The sequence below is a fragment of the Choloepus didactylus genome, chromosome 8 (assembly GCF_015220235.1).
Source record: "Choloepus didactylus isolate mChoDid1 chromosome 8, mChoDid1.pri, whole genome shotgun sequence".
Classification (NCBI taxonomy): Eukaryota; Metazoa; Chordata; class Mammalia; order Pilosa; family Megalonychidae; genus Choloepus; species Choloepus didactylus.
This window is the reverse complement of record NC_051314.1, coordinates 8,823,044-8,839,021: the sequence shown is the minus strand read 5'-3', so window position 1 is coordinate 8,839,021 and position 15,978 is coordinate 8,823,044. Positions and strand designations below refer to the sequence as shown.

General features: G+C 44.1%; 1 protein-coding gene across 1 annotated transcript in view; it reads right to left on the bottom strand.

The window, feature by feature from the left end:
- Nucleotides 1-2,874: 2,874 nt before the first annotated feature.
- LOC119542302 (1-acylglycerol-3-phosphate O-acyltransferase PNPLA3-like) overlaps nucleotides 2,875-15,978 on the bottom strand; it is a 29,995-nt gene continuing 16,891 nt past the window's right edge. Inside the window, exons 4-8 of the mRNA XM_037846927.1 lie at nucleotides 14,161-14,370; nucleotides 13,179-13,239; nucleotides 10,506-10,682; nucleotides 4,154-4,258; nucleotides 2,875-2,889 (exon numbers count right to left, since the gene is read on the bottom strand). Coding sequence (XP_037702855.1) covers nucleotides 4,251-4,258; nucleotides 10,506-10,682; nucleotides 13,179-13,239; nucleotides 14,161-14,370 — 456 coding nt within the window. The 3' untranslated portion in view covers nucleotides 2,875-2,889; nucleotides 4,154-4,250. The remainder of the gene's footprint in view (nucleotides 2,890-4,153; nucleotides 4,259-10,505; nucleotides 10,683-13,178; nucleotides 13,240-14,160; nucleotides 14,371-15,978) is intronic.

Sequence of the window (15,978 nt, the reverse complement as noted above, 5' to 3'; positions counted from 1 at the left end):
AGTTTTTAGTGTGTTGCAATGGCTAGAGGGAAATACCTGAAGCTGTCAAACTGCAACCCAATGACCTTGATTCTTGAAGGTGATTGTATAACTATGTTGGTTGCATAGTGTGACTGTGTGACTGAAAACCTTGTGGCTCGCACTCCCTTTATCCAGCATATGGACAAATGATTGGGAAAATGGGGACAAAAATTAGATGAAGAATAGGGTGGGATGGAGGGGATGGAAAGATTTAGGTGTTCTTTTTTGCTTTTATTTTTATTTTGGAGTAAAGTCATCTTGAAATGTAACCTGAGAGCAAAGGATGAGAAGACGCCAGCCACGTGACTTCCCAGCTGACAGAGAGGTTCTGGACGCCATTGGCCTTCCTTCAGTGAAAGCATCCTCTTGTTGATGCCTTAGTTTGGACATTTTTATGGCCTTACAATTGTAAATTTGTAACCTAATAAATCCCCTTTATAAAGCCAATCCATTTCTGGTATTTTGCACAATGGCAGCTTAAGCAAATTGGAACATGGGCCAAAACTCTTCTTCAAGTTTTGCCATCTATTTCTTTACCAAGGAATATTGATCCCTGACATTAGAATTTGGTTAATCTTGATAGTGGAATATTCCAGAGTATAAACATATATATTAGAAGGAGGATTTATATGGGAAGGTGGGAGACACTTAAGAATGTTTGGATTTGCTGAGGAGAGAAGCCTCAGTCCAGGAGAGGTGGAAGCAGCAGGAGGGCAGAGCTTGTGGGTTCAGCCAGAAAAGGTGGGGTGGGGTAGCATTTAAGGCACAGGTGCAGAGGGAAGTCTTGGCCACTTCTCAAAGAGTATGACACTTCCTTGTCTTAGTGCACATTTAAAAATATCATAAATAAAATGCTCATTGTAAATCAGAAATAAAATGAGTTCCCTTTAGTACTATCTGCCATTTAATAACTTCCTTCCTGATAACCTTCACAAAGGTAGTGTATATAACTGTCTATACATAAGTATTTTGGTTATTATAAATTCTAGTAAATTTAATAACACCTGCTAGTGATTCGTGATGAGGTTCTAAAAGAAGAAAACCTCTTGGGAAATTCCAGAGTAAGAGATTCTGGTAAATGTGTGAGGGGATATTACAAGTGCTTAGGCTGAAGGTGTCCAGGAGGTGCCAGGTTTGCCTGATCCCTACCCTTGTCCATCCCAGAGAGGGGACAAGTGCATTGTACTGGGGCCTGGGTAGCTCAGAGAGCCCATCCCCTCACTCAGACCATCATGAAATAAGGAGCCTGAGTTCATACTTGGACTTCTGCCCCAAAGTGGAGGCTTCCAGGCACCTGTTTTCACAAGTAGCCCCTGCATTCAAGGAGTCCAAATCTAATCACAGACAAAGAGGATTTGCTGTCATCAGTTTCCCCTAGAACGACTGAATTTAAATTCTGTGGCTTCTTGATGAAGGTCTTTGTAAGAACTTGCTAGTTCTTCAATGCCAGGATACTTACACAAGTAAGGGTAACTTATCCCCTACTTATGGCCTAAGCACTTGTAACACCTCCTCACACCTTTATCAGAGCCTCTTACTCTGGAATTTCCCAACTGGTTTTCTTTTCTTAGACAATGTAGGCAAGAGTTGTGACTTTCTTTGCCAATACTTGGGAATTTGAGTGTATCTCTTTTTAATTGTCCTACCCAAGTGCATAAATAAGGTAAACCACACCCTCTTCACCTTGAGTAATATTACTTTAAGTTTGCTAATAATTCATTACACCTGGGCAGAGGTCAGTTCCCTGACTCAAATGTTCTTTGCCAATAAAGGTGGAGGAGTAGAGAGGACAGAAAGAAAGTCATGGTGTGGTAGTGTGGAATGGGAAAAAAGACACAGGTCAGAAGTTGTGGGAAATTAGCCAAGTTCACATCATAAAGGACCAGTGAAAAGGAGAGTTGATGTATCGTTTGTATTTGGCTTAAGCTTGGGGGCTTTTGAATTCATTCTATTAACATTTCACTGCTTCATGCATTACACAATCCAACAGATAATAGAATTTCCTTACATTTTTATGCTAAATCCTTTATCTAATATTTTAGCTAGGTCAAATTAGGTGTTCTCAAATGGAAATAATATATCTCTTTAATACCACCTGACAGGCAGTACTCTGACTTGCAGGCCTCCCTAGTTGGAGAAGCATCACAACCCTCATGCTGCCCAGAACCTCTCCTATATGGGGAGGTAGAATCATGCCACTCTCTTCCTTCCAACCCCAGGAGTGCACAAAGGCCAAGGCCAGCCTGTCCTAAGCCAGAAGGACCCAACTGTCCGAACACTGGCAATTCTAGGACCCTCACACTAGACCATCCATTAAGATGGCTGTGAAGTAGAACCAGCAATGCACCCTACCTGTTTGGCCTCCAGGTGGCATGTTCCAAGCAACTGACCCAACTGACACACACACTTACATATCAGCTTTCCAGAAAAGATAGGCTTCCACTTATAACAAAGTATCTTCCTTGTTTTTGATATAAAGAACTCTATTACATGTGCCTTCCATAAGCAATAGATTGAGTGCAGAAGCCAGCATTCTGTACATCTGAAACATCAGCTCATTAAAAGGCCCTGGATAGGTAATATTACAAAGTTTGGGTAGGTTTGTCACCCTTTAAAGAATTTCCTAAACTCTTCTCCCAAAATGACTGAGAAACTCTTTTCCAGTCCTCCCACCCTGGCAGCTAATTTGCTGCCTGAGTAGGTCAGGCCAGACTGGAGGATGGATCACTGGGTGGCCTCAACTTGTGTCCTCCTGGACAGTCCACAGAGCAGGTGTCCAGGCTCACGGAGGGGTAGGGAGGCCATCAGCATCAGTTGTGTTCTGGTTCTGGTGTGAAAGCCTGGTGCCCTGGTGCTGGAGTTTGGCATCTGAACCACAGGAAGAAAGCTGGCTCAGCTGCTGTTCTTGCAGCTCTGACATCTTCCATCACAGAGTCAACCGACTGGCTGGGAGCTGAGTTCTGGCCTTGCACACTCTGGGTACTGCAGGGAGTCCAAACTCCTACCCAGATCTCCCAGCACCACCCATGTGCTGGGGTGACAGTGCCATCCACATCCTCTCATTCCCCTAGACATCACCCACTGAACACCCACAGGCATCCCCACCAATTGACAGGGTCCATCAAGTGCATCCACAAACCAGCTCACCAGCAGGTACCACATTGCAGCCTGCCACCATCAACCACCAACCCAGACTCCTGCTGGCTGGCTGTCCCCACTCCCTCCAAATGCAACTGCCCAAGGCTCTCCCTAAAGTCTATGGCAGCCTCCCCCATCATTTTATTCAGACCAGGAACTTCTTCCCCTGCCCAGGCATGGTGGCAGCCTCTTTGCTGGGGCCCCTGCTGCCAGGTGGGTCCTGTAATCCACCCTCCACTTCCCAGTTGAAACCAAATCCTCACACTCCCCTTTTTAAACCCTTCCATGCTTGCCAATAATACTAAAACCAAGGATAACAATAATCAGGCCCCATTTCTTGAGGTAAGGATCCTTCCCATTGAAGAAGTCAGGAACAGAGGCTGTGATTTTCAGGACAATGTTCAGTCCCCAAATCTCCAGAATGGCCTTCCTGCTCTACATCAACATTTTTCTGAATTCAGAATGTGGCAGCATTGCCTGGGTGGGCCACTTGTTAAGGATGCAGATTGCCAGGTTCCAACCCCAGAGGGGAATCTGCATTAGCTGGCTCCCCCTCACCCATCCTAAGAAGAATGGGTGATCCCTGCCACTCTGCCCTCCCTGGGCTGTGGGCATCCAGAGCTGTGTCCTGTAAGCAAAGCGCAGGAATTGACACTCCCTGACCTTCATCCTGCTCCCTCTGTCTGAGATGCCCTTCCCCTGCTTTACCATCCAGCTCTGCCCTACTCTGAACTCAATAGGACTCCTCCTACAGGAAAGCTTCCCACATCTCTCTGTGGGATTCATACACCCTGTGCAGTCCTGATTTCCATTTTCAGCACTGTAACCTCTGATTTATTCAGCTGCCACCCCAAGGCAGAGGCTCCCTCCACTAGAAGACAAGGTGCTTGCCACCAATCAGGCACTCAGCAAAGGGTTTTGGGAATATCATGGTGGCCTGATGAGAAGAACAGGATGCCTGTGCAGTCCCCACACTCACAGTCTGATGATCTACCTGGAAGTAGGGAGCAGAGAAGCCATCAAGTGAGAGTAAATTTGGGCATTTGCCCACTGCAGCCACTGCATGCCATCAGGAATATATGAGAAGCACGTCACCAGCCTGCAGGTATAAAACCCAAAGCAGTAGCTCACTCATGTGTGTAAACACACACACATGCACACAGACATGACCACTTTACCAGCCTGTAGGAATAAAGCCATCAGCAGCACACCCACACATGCATGCATACATGCACACACACATACACCTCCACACACGAGCACCATATCAGCATTAAAAAAGGGAAAAAAGAGGGCTACAAGTGCTGGAGAAATTGTGGAGAGAGAGACGTACCTATGCAGTGTTGTTGGGGAAGTAGAATGGTACAGCCTGTCTGGAGGGCAGTGTGATGGTTCCACAAGAAGCTAAGTATGGGATTGCCATAAGGTCCTGCAACCCCATGGTTGGGTATATAATTGGAAGAACTGAGCTCAGGGATAATAAAGGACATTTGAACACTGGTGTTTATGATGGCAGTATTCACAATTTGCAATGGATTGAGCTGGCCTAAGGGTACATCATCTGATGAATGGAATGTTGAAATGTGGTGTATGTGGGCAATAGAATATTGAGTGGATGGAAGAAGGAATGAACATGAGACACATGCAACTAGGTGGATGGACCTTGAGGACAGCATTTTGAGTGAAATAAGGCAGGAACAAAAAGATAGACATTATAACAAGTCACTAATATGGACCCACTATAATGTGCATACTCTGAGAATTGAATCTGAGACACAGGTTATCAGGGGAAGGCTTATGGCAAAAGACCCTAGACTGTAAGCTCTTACAGCAGTCACACCTATTCTTGAGTTGTAATGCTTATGTCTAAATTGTGAGATGATGAGTTCTTTGTGTTTAACCTGGTCAGTCCCTGGAACTTCAAGTATTTGTGTAACCCCTATGACTCAGATCTAGAGTATGGCTACTATGAATATAAGTATTATCCCATACAGCAACTGTTGGAAAAACTGAAAAAGAATTCAGACTTCAATTAGAGATATGAATTAAGCTGATATGGTTAGGACTAGGGCACTCAGACTAAAGGGTAAAAGACAATATTGACAGTGTTTTAAAACTTCAACTTCTGTGTGAAAACAAAGGAAGAGATGTTTAGTTGGTACAAAATCTATATTTTCTGTAGCACACTGCGTAATTTAACTTGGATGGTCACTTTATTCTAACACCATAATGATATGGAACTTTGAAAAGGGAGTGAGATCTGGTTGGTTGGTAGAAGTTAGTGTTAAGCCCTGATATAACCCCCCCAAATTTGGGCAGAGAATAAAAATGTATTTGCAAAGCCCCCTTGAGGGACTGGGGAAAAATGTGGAAATATTAAACTTCCCCACCTGGGGAATTGGTGATAGTCTCACAAGCATTTGGGACTACCAATTTAGAAGGCTGAGACCTCAATCTTGGAGCTTGCCCTTGTGAAGCTTGTTGCTACAAAGGAGAGGCTCAGCCTACTTAAAATTGTGCCTAAGAGTCACCCTCAGAGAAACTGTTTTATTGCTCAGATGTGACCTCTCTCTCTAAGCCGACTTAGCAGGTGGACTTGCTATCCACATGCCTACATGGGACATGACTCCCAGGGGTATAAATCTCCTTGGCAACATGGGCCATGGCTCATGGGGACAAGCCTGGATCCAGCATCCTAGGATTGAGAAGGACTTCTTGATCAAAAGGGGGAAGAGAAACAAAACAAAATCAAGTTTCAGTGGCTGAGAGGTTTCAAATTGAGTTGATCGGTCATTCTGGAGTTTATTCTTATGTGTTATATACATATCCCTTTTTAGTTTTTTGTGTATTGGAATAGCTATAAGGAAATACCTGAAACCGTTGAACTGCAACCTAGGAGCCTTCATTCTTGAAGACAATTGTATAACTATATAGCCTTCATGGTGTGACCGTGTAATTGTGAAAACCATGTGCTCACACTCCCCTTAGCCAGTGTATGGACAATTGAGTAGAAAAATGGTGACAAAAATTAAATGAATAATAGGGGGATTGGGATGTTTTGGGTATTCTTTTTTACTTTTATATTTATTCTTATTTTTACATTTTTTGGAATAATGAAAATGTTCAAAAATTGATTGTGGTGATGAATGCACAACTATATGATGGTGCTGCTGTGAACAACTGATTGTAAACTGTGGATGATTATATGGTATGTGAATGTATCTCAATAAATCTGAAATTTTTGAAAAAGCCAAAAAAAAAAAAAAAAAAAAGAAAAAAAGAAAACAGAAAAAGAAGAAAACATCAACCCCCAATCAAGTGCAGCCATCTTACAACGGTACCCTCAGTTGGGGTCATTTGCCAGAGTCACCTCTAACCTTAATCCAATGAATTACAAGAAGTTGAATTCAGAAATTGAGGCCAAAGATAAACCAAACAGAGAGCCCTAAAGCAAAAGTAGTCCACTGTGATACAAAGAAGGGCAAGGGATTTACATGGAATTAAAAGAAAAACACCTGGGCTTTGCTGGTTTCTACATTTCTTAAAGAGAATTGTGGCAAGATGACAGCTGATAGTATCTTGTGGTCAAGATTCCTTAAACTTCTTCAGACCTGATTGATTACGTGTGAGCCCAGCAAGGCAACCCATTGGGAAGACCTGACCCCCACACTCCACAGACTCCCAATCCCCAAACTCAAAAAGTCATCTCACAGGGCAGCCTTCAATAAATGCCTGAACTCCCCCCACCCCCTACCACCTAGGAAGACGACTGTCCCAGACACAGCCAACTCTGCGGAGGTGGGGAAGGGATTTGGAAGGTTCTCCAAAAGGAAGAGACTAGAGTTGGATTTTGAAGGGGGTGCGGGTAGGCTCTAAAAGTGGGTTGAGGGATATTCCAGACCAACTGAGTTGTGAAAAAGACAGAAAACACCAACATAAATCTGAAGAATGCCCAAGTTTCAAAATGTACATGCTGTTGCCTTATGTCCCTCCCAACATATCATGAATTACATCCTGAAATAAAAGTGCAGACCCCAAAGAAGGGATATATCTATAATTGCAAGAAGAAAAGAGTTCATTGGGGCAGGGGCTCACCAGTGAGCAAGAAAATTCAATAAATTACTGGAAACCACACAGAAGGGATGGCACTGACAATAAAACATGGTCAGCAAGGACCCCTGTAACCCCACCCCCCTGCACCAATCCCATACAGCTTGTGTTTAATGCCAGATCAAAACCTGATAGTTCCTTTCTGGAGAAACCAACCACCAATCTGGGGAAAGGCAACACTTCTAGTAAGGACGTGGTACCTGAATAGACATCCCTCCTTGTGGCAATGGGAGGACCTTAGACTGTCAGTCATTGCTTAACTAATCTCAGCAAAGGGAACTCTGTGAGGTGACACTCCAAATATGCTCTCACTGTACTCTCTCACTGAAAACCAGACTTTATGTCATCACAGCAAAGTCTATACCCAGAATCCTCTGTGTGTACATGTCAACTGAGGATCACCAGGCACATACCGAGAAGAAGATGCCTGAAAGAGAATGAAGAATTTAGGCAGAAAAACTGAACCAAGAAGAAAAAGAGAAAGGATAATTTAGAGAACAGCAAAGAGGCTCCAGGAGAATATTACATCCATGAAACAAGAACTGAATGCTAAGAAAAAAGAAGAAGCAGTGACTAGAAGGGGCTCTTAGAGACTAAATTATGTTGACTGAAATTAAAATTATCCAACTGGAGCAATTGGAACATCAAATTTGAAAAAACAATCTCCCTGAACAAGGTCAATATGACAAGGAGAAATGAAAATCATTGAAAACAGAGACAGAGGCAGGTTTCTAACCAAATATATTAAATATGTTGATGGTACCCAAGAGAGAAAAGAAAGAAAATGGAGAAGGAAAATTTATAGAAATAACAGAAGATAATTTCCCAGAGCTGAGGAACAGGCAAAAGACTTTAGACTGAAAGTCTCCACTGATTATCCAGCTGAATGAGTGGGGAAAAAAGAACCACACTATGACATGCTTCATAAAATTTCAAATTATAACAGTCCTAAAATCCAGAACCCTCATTAGCAATTCTGGATGAAACAATGGCTCAATTTTCTGTGAGGGAATTATTTTCAGCCTAAAATTTGGTATCCATTCAAACTGTCAGCCAAATGTGATGGCAAAAAAAAAAAAAAAAAAACATTTTCTGACATACACAATTTCAAAATGTTTACTTACTTGGAAATTTCCTTGACTCCCTACTCTCAGAAAACAAGGGACTAATCCAAGAAAAAGAAAGACTGTGATCCATGAAACAGTGAGTCCAACCCAGGGGAGCACAGGATGAGGCTGTGCAGCAGACCCAGGGGGCATGATTCAGATGGGAGCCAGAGGTCAGAGGGTGCTGGGAGAGAGGTCCCAGGACAAATAGGAGAACCAGAGCTTCCAGGTGGTCCTCAAAACCCTGCTGATAGGTCAGCTCATTTTCTGTTTCAGGAGCATTTTCTCTGGTATCCAAGTTGCTACTCCTTGAGAAGCCCTGAGTCTGAGATTTTAACAGCTTACATGTTAGTTTTCTAAGGGTAAAGTCCCCAGGAGGCTCAGGGGTCTGGCAAGCTCTTCCCAGTAGGCATGTTAGCACTTGCACTACCTGAAACCTTTAGGATCTTTGGTACCCCTTTCCTGGATTCTCTACAGCATACTGCTCCCCCCACCTCAATTCCTCCTATTTCTAAATTTGCAGATAGTAAGAACAATTCCTTTTTTAAAAAATCAGGTGCTTTCTACATTCAAGAAAATCTTCGAGGTAGGGTTTCTTACCCAGATACCAGATGAGAGAACAGATATTGAAGACAGGTTAACTTGCCTGAGGTCACAGGGCTGCACCCTCATCTGTCCATATATAAAGCCCATATTCTCTTGTCGCCTACTTTGTGCTATCATTATTACTATTTGAAAATGAAAATCCTACAGTGGCACAAACTTCACATGAGCTACCCCATTGTTTCTCTCGACCACCCTTGGTCTAGGGGAGTTCATCAGCCCTGTTTTCTACTTGAGGAAACTGCACCACGGAGAGGTAAATTCATCTCCCCCAGATCACATAGCTGTGGTCAGTGATGAATCCAGGATTTGAAGCAGGGAAGTCCCAGCCCTGAGACATTTGGTTAACTGTGCCCAAGCAACAAGTTCTAGGAGGATCTTTTTTAACCTTCGTCTCCTTTGCTGACTATGAATCACACAAACTATGACTAGAATGAAAGAAGAGAGTGCCTGCACTCTGCCACATTAACCTGATTTAACATTCTAGTCAGCTCTGTGCCCTCAGAGCTGTGACCCCAACCTCTTCAGGCCTCAGTTTCCCCAGGTGATAATGAGGGATGGGGGCAGATGCTGTGTGGTCACAACACATTCATCAAATCAACTGGCTGGTTTCTGAGTGTGCCAGGTGATAGGGTGCTCATGGCAGCTAGGAGGACAGAGGGGCAACTTTCTGGAGCCTTCTATATAGACTGTGAGTTCCAGTCAGCAGGGACTCTGTCTGTCCTGCTGGGCCAGGAGCCACACCCTGGCTGAGGGTCTGACCTGTGCTATCTCATTTCATCCTCACATCAACCCCCAAGGAAGACTCCGAGCATATGAAATTCTCACCTCTGGACAAGAGCAATCACATACTCTAGAGGCAGCATGCAGGGCAACATCATGGAGGACATTATCCTCAGAGGGAAGAAGTTCCATGTCTTTCTCATGTGGCCACCTTGGTCCTTCATTGCTTCACTCAGTACTGAACAAGGAATTGGGTCACTTCATGTAAGACACATCTCCCACCAGGGTGAAAACCAAATCCCTTTACCCTGGTAGTGCTTGAAATTTCTATGGAATATTCCTGGCAGCCTAATGGGAATTGAACTCTATCCCCCCACAAAGGCATGTTGGTGTCCTAAATCCCAGACCTGTGGGTGTGAAGATGCTGTTATTAGTCAAGATGCCCAGACTGAATGAGGGCAACCTTAATCCAGTGAGTCTGAAGTCCTTATAAACCAAGGAAACTGGGTAGGGGGGACAACTGTGCTGGTGTGTGATGACTGCCCCGAGCTCAGCCTGAGCCTGTGAGAAGTGATGGCCTGGGACCTGGCTTGTGTCTGGTGTGTGATGGTGTCTCTGTGCTTAGCCTGTGCCTGTGAGAGGTGGTGGCCCTGAGCTCACTTTGTCCCTGGTCACTTTGCCCCATCTCTTCCCAACTAGGCCACATCACCTTCCTCCACAGCACACAAGAAAGAAATGCTTTCCTTCCCTAAACATCCACAGAAAACTTCCTTCACTTATCCCCACCCCCTGAACAGCTGGTACCTTTAGTGAGCTTGGGGGAGAGGGTCTCCATCAGCTCAGCCCCCTTGGGTTTCATCTCAAAGGCAGCTGCCTCCCAGGGAGTCTCCAGGCTCATGTTTTCCCCACAGGGAGCAATGACCTCAGACTTTCTCTCTTCAGAGGGTAAATTCAGGCTTGGCCCTGGCCTGGTGCAGATGCCTACAAAGGGTGTGGGACAGCAAACCCATCAGGATAATCTGGGAAACAGAGACTGTTACTTACCTTCTCACCCACCCACTGAGCTAGAGCATAAGGAAGCAAACAAGGAAACTGCAGTCCTGTTCTTAGTTGAAATTCAAGTAGGGACAGGTATTTACAATGAGGAGAAAGTAGTGAGGGTCTTTGAAACCAGAGACATGTGAGTTCAGCTCTTGGCTCCCTCACTCACCACCTGTATGAGTTCCATATCTACACCTGGATTCATGCAGTTGACATATAAGGGTTATAGTTAATTTCTAATAACTGACCCACTGGTTAAGCTGTCCCAGGCCCTGAGCTAGGAACATCATAGACTTGACAGTAACCATGTGACAGCTATCATTATCATTGTCTCCATTTATCAGCTGAGGACTCAGAAACATAGAGATTAAGTGACTTCCCCAATGCCACACAGCTAATATGTAGCAGAACCAGGAAATGAACCCAGGATTGATATCCAAGATGGCACACTTTTCCATCACACTGCCTTGCCTCAGTCACCTACTGATGAAGTAAATGGAAGGAACACTAAGTATGGGGGCATTGTGCAGCCCAGGCACTGTCCTTGGTGCTGGGATCCAGTATCCAAAACCAGGAAGTGGTCCCTAATAGGTAGTCAGAGATGCCCAGGGTTGCACCTGGTTCAACCAGCTTCAGAGTAAAAGAATAGGAGCTACTCCTGAATGCCCACATCTTGTTCTCCAAGTTACACCTCACGTCTGCTTCCTTCTAGATGTTTCTGGGCCTCTGTTAACCACACTCCACACCCTCTGTGACATCACTTTCCATCAGGTCCATTTTAAATACTCCATTCCCAGAGGGATGGAACATCAGGACAGCAGCTCTCTGTCCTCTGCAGAGCACCTGGAGGGCCAGCATGGTCAGGAATCTTCCTCCAATCTTTAAACCCAAACCCAGCTCAGAGGCTATGTGTGCTTGTGTCCCTCCTGTCTCCAGAATTACTAGGGATTACTTATATATCCTTTCTTCTGAACTGCCCTTGTTGTGATGTGGACCCCAAGGCCCAGGGAGAGAAAGGTTTCTCTCAAATTGAGTTGGGAAATAGCAGAACTGAGACCAAAAATTGTGCCCACTAAGTCCAATTGTGTGGTACCATGAATTTCATATCTAGCCCTGATTGCCTTTCCATACTCTGGACCCCAATACCTGTCAGGCAGGGATGCCCCTGGGGCATGTCTCTCCCTGTGTGTCCCACACAGAGCACACCAGGTGTTTTTGCAAACCTGCTCCCTCCTGAGAGACCTACATCTGTTGGAGCCAGAAGCAAGCCTCTAGTCACAATTTCATCAACAGATCAATCCATAACCTTGTTTTATGTGTGGGTTTCTTTAAGAACCCCTTATTTAATATATATTGCCAATTTGCTAATGTTGAGGTCATGGCCAACTGTACAAGAACTCATGCCTGAACAAGGGTGATCTAACACACCTATTTTCTCTGTAAGGCCCATCACAGTCTGCTTACACTCAGTAGTCTGGACTGTTCTTCAACACTACAATTGGGGCCATTTTAAACAGCAAAATCTCCAAAAATAAGCACAAAAATGCAAAAGACATGGATTTAATAGACTGTGAAAAAGATGCTTGTTTGCATTATGAGTTGAGAAGGCCAAGTGTCACCTTGCCTGAACTCAGTTGGGAACATGCACATCAGACCACTCAAATATTCCAACTCTTTTGACATGCATGACCTCTAAAATGTCACCCATACTGCTCTTGTGGTCAGCACACAATTTAGTGAGTAGGTGAATTTGCAAACATGGACTCTGCGGAGAATGCAAATTGCATATATCTCCTTTTCACCATACTGTCTCCTTTATGTTCGTCAAAAACTAACCCAGAGAACTAGTAAAGCAACCAAGAATCCAACCAATTTTTAGTATTCGAGGAAAGTAGCTCCAAAGACTCCTAATGTTTGAATCCACTCTAGTGCCTCTAGAGCCTGGAAGATCTGGGATGACTCAAAGATGCCATCCTGCCCCAGGTAGGAGAACTAGTTTACCAGGTGTGACCCCCACCTGGATGGAGACAACCATTCTGATTACATCATTATGACAACAGATTTGAACTCTGTCCAATTGCATTCCCTGCTAAATGAAAGGTTCACAATCATTCAAGCAGAAGGGCAAAAGGATCACAAAAAGCTGCAGATGAGGTGACTCTGTGGGAGGAGCCCTGGGCTCATAAGTTCCTGTGGTGAATCCCAGCCCTGCTCCTCAGTGCCATGTGGTCCTTGCTAACCTCTCCATGCTTCCATTTCCTCATCTATAAGGTGGGAAAAAGTTTCTTATCTCATTTAGCAAATGCATGGATTGAGCAAGAGTGGTGCAAAAGCACTGAGTCCTGGTAGATGTAACTGAGGTTCACTCTTCAGTTTCCAACTGCCAACAAGAGAGCCCGCTAAAGTGGCTCATCTGATGTCCCAACCCATACATACCCTGCTCTTCCAAGAATCTAAGAGTGTCTGAATATCCTTGGAAGCACATCTCTCCAAGTTCCTGGAAGAAAATCAAATAAAGTAATTGCACAGAGGAATCTGTTAAATGCCATTAATTAAACATTACTTTAAGCTTTCAGAGATACAGTGAATGATCCTTCAAGTCCTGAACCTATCAGGTTCTCAGTGAAGCTGAACAGAGGGCTTTGTGCTCCCGGGGGACTGCACTTCTCTAATCTGTGGGATGTGACACAGATGTGACCTCATCCATGGAGCTCAGTGGAAGCCCCGGCAGAACAGGGGCTTGTTTTTCTGGGATGCCTTTTTTCTTGGGACAAGTTTCCCTTCTGACATGTCAGACCCTGTCCTAGTTATCACTGGTCCAACAGCAGCTGCCTCTTCTGCTAACCGTATGACCCTCCCCTGCTCTGTGCAGCCAGGAACAGCAACTGTGGGGTGAGGTCCTATTAATAACTTACTCATAAACCACATAGAAAACCAGTTCCTTTGGACAGCCTTCCCTCTCTCTGGGGTTGTCAGCTCTTGGTGGTATGCAAAGTATTGCACAAACCTTTTTATCTCCCTGAGGACAAACTGTCAGTGGACACAGTCTACACCTTGCCAAAGAGGTTAAACCATTGAATTCTGTGGTTCTTGACCATGACCACAAATAATAATCTTCTTGTAACTTAAGAAAAAGATTGAAATTCTTAGGCCAATTACACCATAGACACTAAGAGTGGGGTCTGAGCTTCAGTTGTGTTCAAACATTCCCAGGTGATTCCAATGGGCAGCAGGATTGAGAATCTGTGAGTTTCTGGTACAAGCTATTTGTTTTTCACTTCATCTTTTCAATGACTATTTATGTTCATTTGTATAAAGAAAAACTGGTATCTCCTTGCAGACAGGAAGGCAAAATAACTGTATGCACAGACACAGACACTCACACTTACCACACACAACTCTTTCATGCACCACTCACCTTGTGATCTGCAGGGAATAATGCTCTGAATAAAAGGTAGGCATTTTCTGGGCAGAGAAACAGACTGAGCTTGCTGATGTTCACATGAGGAAAGTTTGTGGACTTGACCTTGGGGCAGATGTCATGCTTCCCATAGAAGGGGGACACAGTGATGGTTGTTTGGGCATCAGTGAAGGGCATATTGTCACTTATACCTCCATCCATGTATCGCTGTTAAGGGAGGAAATCAGGACATGTATCAGGGATGTTGGGGCTAGAGATTCATATGTTTTCCTGACTATGGGTTGGGGCTTCTCAGAGTTGCCAGCAGGGTGATGCAGTGGGAGACCAGGGGCTTTGGAATCACACCTAGTCAATCTTTCAAGAAATCTTTACTGAGATATTCCATGCTGGACACCCAGGTTGGCCCTGAACTGTTGTGTAGTTTGTTCAGTGCACAAAGCTGCTTGACCAAGAGGCAAGGTGGAGCCTGGAGGCCACCCACCATCTGCTAGCCAAGTCCTATGCCCAGGTGGGCACCCATGTGAGTGCCTTTTATAATGTGCATAAAAGCAGCATGTAAATGAGCAGCCCTGTGGGCAATGGGGAGAGAGTTTGTGGAGACCAGTCCTAGAAGAGAGAGGTGGACATGGGTTCAAATGCAAACCTCCTTGGTGCTTTGGAAAACTTGGACAGGATACTTAACCTCTGTGAGACTTTTCCCACCATACCTTGAAAATGCAGATAATTTTCTCCTTGAGAGACATCAAGACTTAAATGAAATAATAAACCTATGATACAGACAGCCCGCAGATGTCATATTATCCCTTAGCTTCAAAAGTTGCATTTGAATAAATTATGCTGAGTATGGGTTTTCCTTCTATACCCGAATTATCTTGTTGTCCATAGCCAAGCTGGAACAGGCAGATATTGCTACAATTTGGATAGAGTTTCTATCTGTGGAACTGGTGTCTAGAATGATTCCCAAACCACAACCAGCCCACCTAGTTGTCAGGATGCCCACAGAAGAATTATTTCAAAACACTAAAAAATGGAACATGTTCTACCTTCCAAGTGGAGAAACTTTATGGCAGAGCTTGACTAAAAACATGTCCAGATAAGAACTAGCTATGACTAGTCATGTTTTGGCCATTAAAGGAGACTTCTCTTGAGTTCAAAAATTATCAGATAGGAACACAGCAACGTCTTCAAAACCATAGCCATACAATTTCTATGGAAGATGGAGGAAGGCATTGAAATCTCACTGCCATAAAAACTTGGAACTAAATGCAAGAAATCACTATTAAGACAGAGGAGGGAGAAGACCATGTAGACTATTTTTCATTTAAGGTATACACCAAAACCTAATAGTTCCTCTGCCACATAAAATTTTTCCTTCCATTTTGAAGTTTTCTCCACTAATATTCTGATTTTGTTCAGGAGACTCTCAAGAATGACCTGTTGTACTTTTCAGCAGGGCTTAAGTGAGTGTATTGAATAGGTGATTATGTATCAGCTCTGGCCAGAGTGGCCTGGAGGAAGGGAAAGGTAATAACATCATAACCTGCATTACCAAACACTTATATATGCCTGATTCTGTGCAAAGCACTTTATCTTCCTTATCACATTCAATTCCAAAACAAGTCTATGATATTGTCCTATTATGAACCCACATGATGCAAGTCAATCTCAGAAAGGTTAAGACACTTGTCCAAAGTGGCCCAGCTCATAAGTGGGAGAGGCGAAATTCAGTTCTAGGTTTGTGTGTCATGAAGAGACTGTGAAGGTTTGGGACGGCCACATCCTCATGCTATACCTGGGTTTCCTCCCTGCAAATGG